At 48.8% G+C, this 12,047-nt stretch overlaps 4 protein-coding genes across 4 annotated transcripts; 2 read left to right on the top strand and 2 right to left on the bottom strand.

Moving 5' to 3' along the window:
* Window positions 1-496: 496 nt before the first annotated feature.
* Window positions 497-2,109, top strand: CTRU02_208429 (fungal specific transcription factor domain-containing protein; the record flags this gene model as incomplete). The annotated part of the gene is made up of 3 exons (XM_036728422.1): window positions 497-535; window positions 614-744; window positions 795-2,109. The coding sequence occupies 3 exons, from the start codon at window positions 497-499 to the stop codon at window positions 2,107-2,109; spliced, it is 1,485 nt and encodes a 494-aa protein (XP_036579706.1).
* Window positions 2,110-2,640: 531 nt separating this feature from the next.
* CTRU02_208428 (nicotinic acid plasma membrane transporter) lies at window positions 2,641-4,222 on the bottom strand (the record flags this gene model as incomplete). The annotated part of the gene is made up of 3 exons (XM_036728421.1): window positions 2,641-3,842; window positions 3,899-3,979; window positions 4,033-4,222. 3 exons carry the CDS (start codon window positions 4,220-4,222, stop codon window positions 2,641-2,643), a joined length of 1,473 nt encoding a protein of 490 aa, XP_036579705.1.
* Window positions 4,223-4,752: 530 nt separating this feature from the next.
* On the top strand, window positions 4,753-7,150 carry CTRU02_208427 (transcriptional regulatory protein C1F7.11c 2; the record flags this gene model as incomplete). The annotated part of the gene is made up of 2 exons (XM_036728420.1): window positions 4,753-4,872; window positions 5,102-7,150. The coding sequence occupies 2 exons, from the start codon at window positions 4,753-4,755 to the stop codon at window positions 7,148-7,150; spliced, it is 2,169 nt and encodes a 722-aa protein (XP_036579704.1).
* A 775-nt stretch (window positions 7,151-7,925) lies between these two features.
* CTRU02_208426 (fumarylacetoacetate hydrolase) lies at window positions 7,926-8,998 on the bottom strand (the record flags this gene model as incomplete). Its single annotated transcript, XM_070205091.1, has 3 exons — window positions 7,926-8,797; window positions 8,845-8,926; window positions 8,987-8,998. The coding sequence occupies 3 exons, from the start codon at window positions 8,996-8,998 to the stop codon at window positions 7,926-7,928; spliced, it is 966 nt and encodes a 321-aa protein (XP_070061166.1).
* Window positions 8,999-12,047: the final 3,049 nt, after the last annotated feature.

Genomic DNA, 12,047 nt, shown 5'->3' with positions numbered 1-12,047 from the left:
CTGTCCTTCCAATTACCATCTTGAGTCAACACGATGATACTTCCCACAACGACCCACCTATCAGTGGGTTTGAAATGTGGCGTTGTGGCAGAGTGGTCTAATGCGCAAGACTAGAAATCTTGTTCCTTCGGGAGCGTCTGTTCGAATCAGGCCAACGTCGATTCTTTTGCTTTTTTGTCTATCTACATAGACAAACCACGCATACTTTGACGGTGGACAACGCTCCAGACCAAAAATGTGACCTGGGTTATACGAGGCAGGCACAGCGTGGGTGTAGGATTCGTCGCCAGGATTTTGTGGTTCCTTTTTGATGTATTAGTAAGCGATGAGCACACAACAGACGACGCCACCAAGACTCCACCCTGCTGACACGACAGACTCTCTCCTCATGGATGATCGAATCTCCAAGTATTGCATTGCCGTGTATCTTAGCTATCACTAGCGAACAGCCAATTGCTGAAGCAAGATTTGATAGGTTGAGTTCCACAAGTTGACAATGGACTTAGCTAAGCCTAAGCGTGTCAGGCGTAGGAAGGTAAGCGGCTTAGTATTTGGTTTATCATGATTGCAGAATGCACAACAGAGGCTTACAAGGAGCAATTGGTAACATAAGGCATGCGACCTTTGTTATCACAAGAAGATCAAATGCGACGCCAAGCAACCAAGATGTTCAGGATGCAAGCTGTATAACGCAGAATGCACTTTCACTGGCCCAACTAGACCAACCGCTGTCACACCCAATCAGTAGGTCAATCTCTTGAAGAACCCGAATTCGAGCTGATATTGTGATTAAGTGTCAAGAAAATCGAAATATTGGAGGCGCGGCTAGCGCAGCTTGAGGCACAAAACAGACAAAATCAGCCGTTCCAACCGGCAGATCCATCCTGGGACACCAGAGATTTTGAATTAAACTCTGCTTTGCAGACCTTTTCCAGCTCAGAAGAAGAGCAAACATGGGCTTCGGGTACCAGCTTGACGTCGACAGAAGCACTCTCGGTTTTGTCAGACCAAGAAAGCATCAGTGTGGTGGGCCACAAGCCTGAGACTCTACCCCCGCTTAGTGTAGTCCTACCTGTCGTTGAGGACTATTTCGAGAAATCGAACCAGGTGCTGCCTCTGTTTGATCGGGAGGTTTTCATGAAGATGTTGCGGAGGTGGTACGCATACCCAGCATACCGCAAGACAGACGCCTGGGCCGCCATCAACATTGTCCTTGCGCTCGCTCAAAGGCACTCGTATGCGTCAAGCCTGGAGGAAACGAGGAACATGCAGCGGTACATCAAAAACGTTCAGTCGGTCCTCAACCAGATGGCAATCAGTGATCCAAGCCTGCTCGTTTTGCAAGTTGTTCTTGGATTAGTACTAGTCTTCCACGGCTCTTCAGACGCGGGGCCGGCCTCGATATTAGTCGCTACAGTGGTCCGGCTGGCCCAGGGCCTCAAGCTTCATACAAAGTCGACAAGAGAAGACTATGAGCCTGAAGAGGCCCTTCAAAGGAACAGAGTCTTCTGGATCGCGTTTATCATGGATAGAGATTGTGCGATGAGAACAGGCCAACCGCCCATTCATCAAGACTCTGACATTGATGTCGACCTTCCGAGCTTGAACCCTCCAGACAAGGCTGGGCTCATAATCGGCACCTCTGGACAGACGTTCAACTACTTCCGCACCCGTGTCCAACTTGCTTATATCCAAGGCAAGATTTACTCCATGCTGCTTTCTGTCCGGGCTATGAAACTGTCAGAGTTCGAAAGGGGCCAGAATATGGTTCGTCTACGTCAGATGCTTGAGAACTGGGAAAAAGGGCTGCCCGAGGACTTCTTGGCGCATAGAGTAGCGGAAGTTGTACCGACAGAGTATCTGAGGTATCTATCGTTGCTGCACTATACGCATTTGCAACTGATTGCAACAACACATTATGCAGATTCGCACCACCTGGATTGGTTGCAGAGGTTGCTAAATTGCAGCAAGAAAGAAGTACCTGATGCCCTACCTGAAGCTTTTGCGTCACATTTGCCAGATTGCTGGGAGAATCTGGTTCGTCAGGCGAGGACGTGTATGCAGCTGTACGCTGCGACACCGGAAAACGATTCGGCTCTTACTTGGTAACTGACAACAGCCGGATATCTATAACGCGAATACAAGCGAGGCTAACATTGTGATTAGGCTGGTGTCGTGCGGGTACTTAACGAGCATTATGTTCATCACTGTTAACAACTTGGCGCGGCCTGAGAATCCGAACAGATTTACCGATCAAAGCAACGTGGAATCTGCCCTGTTACTTTTGGAGAGACTGATAAAAGCTACTGGCGATAACAGGCTGAAGAGGATACATGGCGCTTGCAGAGAGTTAAACGAGAAAGCCAGGAACAACGTGATGCCTCCGTCTTCTACCGAATTTTTTGATCCCCCGGGGCTAGATTTCGGTGACGAAGATCCTCTAGATGACGGACGTTGGGGTTTAACGGACAGCTCGTTCTGGACTTCGTTTGAGACTGTAACTGCCATGCAGGACGTGTAATGGGCGTCTCGTATTTTACACGACGTCTGAAGTACATGGGGGTGCTCAAAGTGAAGGATAGAATAACGATAACATTATGGTAGCATAAAGATACTATGAAATACTCGGAAAATAGGCCTCTACAGCGTGTATCGGAAGTCAGGATGCCTGTCACCCTTCTTGCCTTGGTCAATCTCCCGTACTCTCTCATCGATGCTCATAGCATCCCTCCTGTTGTTGATTTTGTTCAACAGACTCCACATGGTAAAGTACCCGACTGATGCGACGGTAATAGTGCCTAGCGATACTGCATGCCCGATGGTATACCTTCCGTCGGAGGCAGTGATACGGTAGATTTGGCCAGCCATGAGCCCAGCACTGTTTCCAATCGTCTGTTGTAGGCCAATAGCCGTTGCGCGCTTGAAGTATCCAGCGTTGCTGTTGCTTATCCACGTCACGTTAAGGCCAACAACACAGTAAATGCCAGTAGCTGTGACGAACGTTGCGAAGTATTGAACGCTGGTAGCCTTCATGCTAACCCCAAGCATCAAGGCGTATCCAGTTGCGGTGATTAGAGCCATGGGAACCATGAAGACGGCACGCTTATTGAGTTTGTCGGAGATATACGCAATCGTGAGGTAGACAGCCGATGCCCAGATGTAAACAGGTACGGTAAGAAGCTGCGTCTTAATGCTGCTGTATCCAAAGCCGCGAATGATCACAGGCAAAAAGGTGCCAAAGCCGAAGGAACATGTGTTTGCGCAGAACTGGCATCCTGCGGATAACCAGACCTTGGGGTCCTTAAAAGCAAGCTTTACCTCAGTTTTATCAAAGCTCTCGGACTCGCCCTGGTATACTCTTGCCTGCTCTGCACGAATTCGCATCAAATTTTTGTCTTCTTCCGTAAGCCACTTTGCAGTCTCAAAGCTGTCGGGAAGAAGCACGATGACAGCGAAACCAACAGCAAGGGAGATTACGCCCTCGATGAGGAAAAGCCATCTCCAGCCTGCCAAGCCGCTCGCACCATGGAGACTGGTAAGACCGAAGGCGAGGAGGCCGCCGAAGGCACCCGATAGCGCAGCGGCCACAAAAAGGTATGAAATTCGACGGGCTTGTTCCTCGCGTTTGTAGAATGTACTGAGATAAAGCGTAAGACAAGGAAAGAGGCCTGATTCGAATGCCCCAATCGCCAAACGGGTCCCAAGGAGGCCGGCGTAGTTAGTTACGAAGGCGGAGCCGACAACTGTTGCGCTCCATGAGAGGATGAAAAAGGGGATGAGCCTGCTGGGGCGGGCTTTCTTAAGTATTAAAGACGCGGGGATTTCGAATGTGATGTATGTTACTGGTATTACGTTAGCAATTGCGTTTGGTCAAGTTGTAATAGGACCGAAAGCTTACCGTAGAAGACTGTGACAGCAACGTTGAGTTTGTTGCCAGTCAAGTTTAAGTCTTCATTCATGCCGGCAATTGCGGCATTGCCTGTTTTATAAACAATTAGTTCTCGGAGCCATGTTGTATCATGAAACACATACCAATGTTGCTGCGATCCAAGTATGCGACCAAAAAACATATAATCATCATCGGGGCAAGCCACGCATCCAGTTTCCTCAGCAACTTCTTCTCTGCAACGGGGTCGATTGTGAGGTGGGAGCTTGCAACCGCCGAATTGGACAAATCGACGTCCCCGTCCTTTGCCTCGATAGGCACTTTTTCCGCAGACATATTTGACAAAACTGACTCAATTTGGTTGATGGTTGAAATGCTGTCGCTTTGGTTTGACTACCTCGAGCGTTACCAACATTTCTCCAACCAACATACAGGCTCTTGCATTAGACATATATCTATCAAGGCGAAGCCAACAAGCCAAGCAACTAAGGTGAGGTCACCGGATTCAGCCATTAACCCGCCATCAGAATTTGCCGACGCTAGCCTGTCTCAGTCCTTTACGTCGGGAAATGTGCGCAGTTATCATGGCGCCGGCTGGTAATCCATGTAGTTTAGCGGGGACGAAGAAAGCTGGGGAACCATGGTAGGATTCTTATCTCCAGGAGCCAACGAATGGCTTAGGAGCGCCGAGCTTCCCCTCGGTCAAATGTGGGGGAATCTTGATTAGGAGTGACTGATCCCCTCTCACTGGGATTATGAAAAGCCGACATCGCCTCGACTAAAAACCCCCTGCCAAATTCCCCGATCACACAAACCGACCACCTTTGATAGCTGCCTGTTCGGCATTCTCCCCGACAATAGGACCCATGATGGATTCAGTCTCGCCTGCAATCAACACCCCGAACCTGAAAAGTCCGATTTCTCGCAAAAGAAAGCGAGGGAGGCACGCTGTCGCGTGTGAGTCGTGTCATCGGCGAAAGCAGAGGGTAAGTGATAGGACATTCAAGGTCGGCTTGGCATGGCCTGTTTTTGCAAACTTCGCGAAACTGAAGTTGATACGGGTGGAGAGGTTGGATGAGAGTCTATCAAGTTGAATGGGCGACCATGTCACATCTCGCTTCAACCGCCCTTTGTGCCTGATCTTTGCTGCTGAAGCTTGTTCGAGTTAAGCAGTTTGTGTTCCGTACACCATGTTTACTAACGCAAGCATATCAGTGCAACGGATCGCGACCCTGCTTCAACTGCGAACGCCGTGGAGTAGGCGGCTCTTGCTCATACAACCATCTCGAAGATGATGGCGAGAGGGCGGCTCAGCGGCCGCGACAACCGATGGTCACCTCGCCCGTCACGAGCTTCGCAGCACCAGTGACACCTACTCCATCAATTCCAACACAAGAGACTGAACGGCCGGATGTATCGTCCACAGTGCCTGGCGCAATCCCATCGAGACCATCCAGCAGCGGAGGTAGACGACAAGGCGAAAGCGGACAAGACCAGCAGGCAGAGTACCCAGTCGGAAACCTCTTCAAAAGCCGCGATGCGCCCTCGTTTTTCGGCTCATCCTACTTCGGACCTCAAGCGGCGGCGAAGATCATCCAAGCTCCAGCTCCCGAGCTTTCGTCTGGTCTTTGTCAAAAAGCCCAGGCGAGTTCAACACATTCTTTCCGAGACGAAGGTGGTCCTTTCTCTCAGATATGGGAGCTACTCGGTCTACTTCCCAGGAAGAAGTCGACCGTGGATAGGTTGACGGATTGCTTCCTAAATGAACTCAATTGGGCCATTGATGCCGTTCAGCCAACCTCATTCAAAGCCAAATATGAGAACTTCTGGTCTCGGAAGTTCGGTTTCGACGACTTTGCTACTATAGACCTCCGCTGGTTAGCGCTGCTTTTCATCGTCATGGCGTACGGAGTCCTGCTTGACTGTCCGAAACCGCGTAACAAGGAGGTGCAAAGAGAAGTTTATGAGACATCACAACGCTTCTATTGGGCTGCCCGAAGAGCCATCGTTATTGCCCCAACTTTCTATGGTGAGTCCACCGATCTCGTGAGAGCCGGTGTTTTGGTGACGCGGTACCTCATCTATACCCGCCGAGTACCGGAGTCATGGCTCACCACCAGCTTCGCTATGCGAATGGCCCAGGCACAAGGAATGCACATTGATGGCGAGAGGTGGAGGCTGCCACGGAAGGAGACAGAGACGAGACGAAGATTGTGGAGCAACCTCTACATGCTGGACAAAACAATTGCCCTCGCCCTCGGGAGGCCATTTGCAATCGTTGACCAGCAGTGCCTGGTTAAGCAAGCGTCAAATGTCTGGCTAGACGATCTTAGTGACGACGAAGCGGCCAACATACCGGAAGCGCCCCTCTCGGAGCCGACTGCCAGCGTCTTCAGCAGACTTGCTCATGAACTTGCTGTTGTCGTAGGGAAGATCCAGGAACGCTGTTTCGGCTTGTTCACGGTTTCCTACGAAACAGTCTTGACATTGGACAAGGAGATTGAGACATGGAGAAGCCGTTTGCCTCAATACTTTGAACTAGATGATCCCGACACATCAAATGATGAGCGGCTTCCTTTTCTGCCCTGGCAGAGGCTTCATTTGCATAGCATGTACCATTTTGCTAGGGTCACGCTTCACCGCCCTTTTCTTTTACGTCAATCCATCACAAACCGTTACAAGCATAGTCACGATGTGTGCATTGCCTCTGCCTGCGCAGACCTCGAAATGGGTCTCAAGTTGTTCAGCCAACCCCTCAACGACAGGTTGAAATGGAGTCTAGGCCCCCATAACCTCTTCAATAGCGCTCTGGTTCTTGGCATAATCGCTGTGCGAGATCCTCATTCTCGGAGGTCGCACGCCATCCTTGAAGATCTAGCTGCGTATTGCGAAATGCAACGGAACGATGTCTGGCTCAATGAATTTGCTCTGGCAGAGGTGAAGATCGTAGAGCTCTGTGTAAAGAAGGCGAGACAGTCGCAGCCGCCGGTTCCCAATCCTATGGTTCCACTCGCTCTGGCGTCACCTGCTGAGCGACCATTACAGTCAGTTAGCCATCCCAGTATGATGACTACACAGCCTCAGCAGTTGCCAGCTGAGAGTCCCGAGTTTGATCCCTTGCTGGTTGGGTTAGGACTCCCCTACAGCACGTCAAGTGCTCAAATGACTTGGGATGACCCGGGGTTCTTTCTACCGGAAAGCGGAGATCTGTCTCAGTGGGAGCATGTCATCAACACCATCATGCACGATCAAACCAATTCTTGATTGGAGAGAAGAGAACACAGCGTGAGGCCCGTTGCGACAAATGTCACGACGACAGTTGATGGGCGCAATTCAGTTACATATTTCTGTTGTATTGAACTCTTGAGTAGAATAACAAAAGACTTGCTTGAGCTTGTTGCTTTGAATAACGATCCACCGCTACCACCTTTTTCGACCCTTTTTGAATCCAAAAAGCGTTTATATCGCTTCGATATCTCTCGAGGAGAAGCTTTCGTTCGCAGCCAGCTAATTTTCACTCGTTACCCCAAGTTGCGTTGCCGATGTCAGCAGCTGCAGCCCCAGCCAACGAGATATCCATGTTTTCAGGATCCTGGATATGTAACTTGTGTCAAGTGTTTTGGCCTCTTCTACTTTAAACCTGATTCCCCTTATCAAGATGGAGAAAGATGAAGAACATACCTACATGCTGCAATTATTTCCTAGAGCCTGGTGGGCTGCGTGCTGGAAGTCGTTCCAATGTACCCAGTTGCACCGATTATGGATAGCCGTTAGCTGCTGGCACCGGCCTGCTGCTTTCGGTGACTTGTATAAAAGCGTCGCGAACAGTTATGCACGGTCTTATCTATAAATTACAGCTTAGCTGCACATTCGGAACTCTCATAGGCTTTCAATCGAGCAGGTTCTTTATGCCGACCTATGTCATAGGCTTAAACAAGAGACAGTGCGCCCTAAGGCTCATGCTGAAGTGCGTAACATCTCATCGACATGTCAGGGTAATTTCGGTTCATGGTCATAAATAATTGAATAGATTTAATCCTTAGTGGAACCCGTTAACCTTGACTTCGGTCACACCGTTTACACCATTAACTGCCTTCACACCATTGAACCCATTCGCTATCTTCAGTGGCTTATCTTCATACTCCACTCGGTTCACAAGGCTCCCAAGGCCGTGGCTCATGACGATTCGAAGATCATCCCCAGGCGCCAAGAACACTGGTGGAGTCCTGCTCACGCCGATACCATGAGGCGTCCCAGTCATGATCACGGTGCCGGCTTCCAATGTCGTGCCTTGAGACAAATAGGCCACAATCTCGGCAATGGAAAAGATCATGTCATCTCCTCTGCCTTCCTGCATGATTTGCCCATTGAGTACTGTCTTCAACTCAATGACAGAAGGGTCCGGAATGCTGCTGGTACTGACGATACACGGGCCCATCGGAGCGAAACCGTCGAAGCCCTTGCCGAAGCCCCACTGCGCGCCGGCGAATTGGTGTTTCCTGCCCGTTACATCGTTGGAGCACATGTACCCCAGGACATAGTTCATGGCATCCTCAACGCCGACGTTTCTTGCGTCGCGACCGATAACAACGGCCAACTCGGCCTCGTAATCTGCTTGGGCGTCTGTGGCTTGATGCGGGATAAGAAGTGGCGCATTCGATGCGTTCAAACAGCTTGCCGGCTTAAAGAACAGCGTAGGATGTTCCGGCAAGTCGAGGTCCATCTCCTTGGCATGTTTGCGATAGTTAAGGCCGATGCAACGGATGGTGCCAACCTCCTTACGAGACAAGGGTGGGAGCAACTTCTGGATGTTGAGAATCTTTGATGTTGGCTCTGCTGAGGCGTCGAGTGCCGATGAACCGGTAAAGACCCGAACTGATACGGGGACTGATGCTGCAAGGGCAGCTCCGACTTTGCGGTGTAAGTTGCTTGGCCTTGATTAAAGTTTGGTTACGTACCGTCAACATTCTCATCAATGGGCTCGCCAACATACTCCCTCCAGTCATCCTCGGCAATGAACCGCACCAAACGCTTCCATCTCTAGTAAAAACTGTTAATCAAAATTCGGTATACAAATTGTCTTCAAGAGCGACGCCTTACAGGAGATATCATCGTGTGGTGAAGCCAGTTTCTGACGGTGTGCTGTGCAGTATTCCAGGTTGGTCAAAACGGACCGGAAACAGAGAGATACGTAAGTTGGATATACCGAGACTGTTTTTGTCACCCCTGAACTGGTCCAACGCATATAAACGCAAGAAATCCATCACTACTGCTGTTGCGTGATTGGCATACTGCCTTGTACGCCGACCCGGCCATCGTCCGTCCTTGTGGCAATTCCCCGATGGCATCGGGAAATTCTGTCGGCTTTTGTCTGAGACTGGGAGGCGGGATCCGCAGAAGATAAGCGTCTAGCATGGGAACCCCGCAAACCTACATGGTTAGGATCAAAGGTGGCTCGGTAGATTGATAAAGTCGAGCTGGCAATTAGGTAACTTCCCTCTACAATCTGGGGGAAACGTGGCAGATGCCCTTATAATCAATGATGTGTAAGTTCGTTTCTTATTCCTTGAGCCGGAACGTATCTTTGACGGGTCCGGTTTGCTGGATCAAAGTGGGCAACGATGGATTGCCGAATTGAGGCAATGTTCTCCACTTCGGGCCGGAGTTGCAGCGACTTTCCTCACAACCTACGATGCTGCTCTCCGAAGAATTCCCACAAGACGGGGGTAATTTGGCAAGTTTCTTCATACAGGAGCAGGATGCTAGACGTGCTGATTGGGGATCTTGTTCAAGATGTGTAATTGGGCCAGTGAGCATCATCCGGTCCTGAATGAGTCACAACGGGTCCACTCCATCAGGCCTTAGGGCAGTTGCACTTGGAAAATTTCATCAATCAGCAAGCACGGTAGCTCAGGGGTAGAGCGCTGGGCTCATAACCCAGAGGTCCCTGGATCGAAACCAGGTCGTGCTAGAATTTGATTTTTGTTTTTATGACAGAGGTTAACCTGTGTTCTTTTCTCTTCAAAAAGTGTATTTTGCAGAACCAACTGATTTTTTCGAAGCAGCAAACGGGGACTACTTATCCACGCTTTGATTGGGCATGATCATTGGATGTGGTACTTCTATTGGGCTTTAACCGCGCATAAAAGCGGCTCAGGTTCAGACTTTAATTCACGGATTCATCGACTTAATTCAGGCGGGACAGTATGAAAGAGTTCAGGGTCATGTGACATACCCCTCCGAGAATCTGCTTAATTCTGTTGATGTCGCTTTTGTGTTGCATGAGATCACCGCAGCACCAAAGCTAGGGACCTCAACAATGGACTTCTTCGACTTTCCTTTAGAGATCCGTCTTAAAATCTACTCGGAAATCCTTGTCCAGGACGAGTCTGTAGATTTTGAAACGGATCACGGCCCTTGCAATCTTCGCCTCGTTCGGCTCCAGCAGGCAGGTTTCTCCCCGGCGGTTCTCCGTGTCAACAAGAAAATCAACGCCGAGGCTATACCACTTCTCTATTCCAAAAACCGTTTTCGTTTTCCCGATGCGTATATTTCCGAAAGTTATGACCAAGATGTGCCGTATGTTGCTCCATTCCTGCGACAAATTGGTTCCAACGCGAACCTTTTGCGTCATATCTGCATCAACTTCCGTGTTCCACTCGTCTCTTGTTGGACACCAACTCTGCATAAGGATATTATTCAAACTTTTGAACTCATCCGGGAAAAATGCACAAACTTTTAAGGACAGTCGAGATTTTATGCCTAACATCCGACGGTCAACTTCCGTTTTGGGGGTTGGATGTAGCTGCAGATATACTAAGGATGCTAGACGACAACGGTTTTAAAGCGATTTATTCGCTGGAAAGAATTTTGATCGTTTTTGGGGAGTATGAATTTGATGAAGAGATCAGAACCTTTTACGACAATCTAATGGAGAGAAGACCGAGCTCTAGGTGGAACATCGAGCTCACACAACTCCCTCCAAGAACTTGGATCTCAGATGATGACAGAATTGAGTTCGACAATTACGAGGATTGTGAAATTTATAATCTAGAGATGCTTCGACTGGAAATGGAGAAAATCGACAGAGAAGAGGAGCGGCAGTATCAGTACGAACGGTTGAATGACCCCTATAGGTGGAATGATTCAGATTTCGATTGAATTCTGCTCTGAGTTTTATAAAAACAACATCAGTTCCAATTTAACGCTACTGCTTCTTTCGAGTAGTGGTTAAGGTTGTGTTATGACTTTGCGTGGATATCAAGTAAGTCATGGTGACTACGGGTGACTGTTCATAATACTACCTAGATTTGACCATGGAAGTACACGTCTTGACGGGCTCCTTAATTTTGTCATCCAAGTTGGTAGTTTGATGTACCAGCATAACTTTGATAGTACAGATTAGGCTTGTGGCAAAATTAAGTGCCGAGCGGAATGCCAGGGGACAGGATTTCAACCCAGTCTTGACAGCAGGATACTGGATAGTAAATGATTTGTAGCTACCATCAAGGACACGATGTAGGACATTGATTTGCGATCGAGTATACATCGATCAATGTACGCCGTTATGCGCAAGATATTCTCAAGCATTGGACATGTCTAAGCCAGTTGACATGGAGAAAATACTCTTTCGCCAAATCACCCTTCCTCGAAGAACCCTTCAACGTTGTCGGCAGTTTCTTCTCCATTCAATATTGTAGATATCAGAACAACTGACGAAGCTACTTTGTGTTTTATTGCCCCTTTTGTTGGGCTTTTCTATGAATTGCCTAATGCATTCTTTGTGAGAATCCTTGTGATCTTGATTTTCCACGTCGTCATTGAAATGGTTCCAATTATCGAGCCCCGTTGTGTGGGAATGCCTTCTGCTCATTGATCAGCATCTTTGATCATGTTGTAGACGTTGATTTCTACCCTTGCGGTCACTCGAACTGTTCGGTAACTTCAAATTTATCTTTGATACAAGTACTACTAATTCATTAAGATGAAAGAGAGATAATAAAGGCTACAATGGCCTTGTTCTGCCTCTTGTAAGACTTGGGTAGGTCCCGCTTGGGCCAACCATATGCTATGTTGCAAAGGGTCAGAACAAGTCCTCGTCAAGGGGCACAAATATGGCTTTTATCGATAGAGGCGGATAACAGTCATCTCCGGTTACTAA

This window comes from Colletotrichum truncatum (genome assembly GCF_014235925.2).
Source record: "Colletotrichum truncatum strain CMES1059 chromosome Unknown Contig_0005, whole genome shotgun sequence".
NCBI classification, from domain to species: Eukaryota; Fungi; Ascomycota; class Sordariomycetes; order Glomerellales; family Glomerellaceae; genus Colletotrichum; species Colletotrichum truncatum.
Note: the sequence above shows the minus strand (reverse complement) of the source record. Positions and strands in the feature narration are given on the sequence as shown.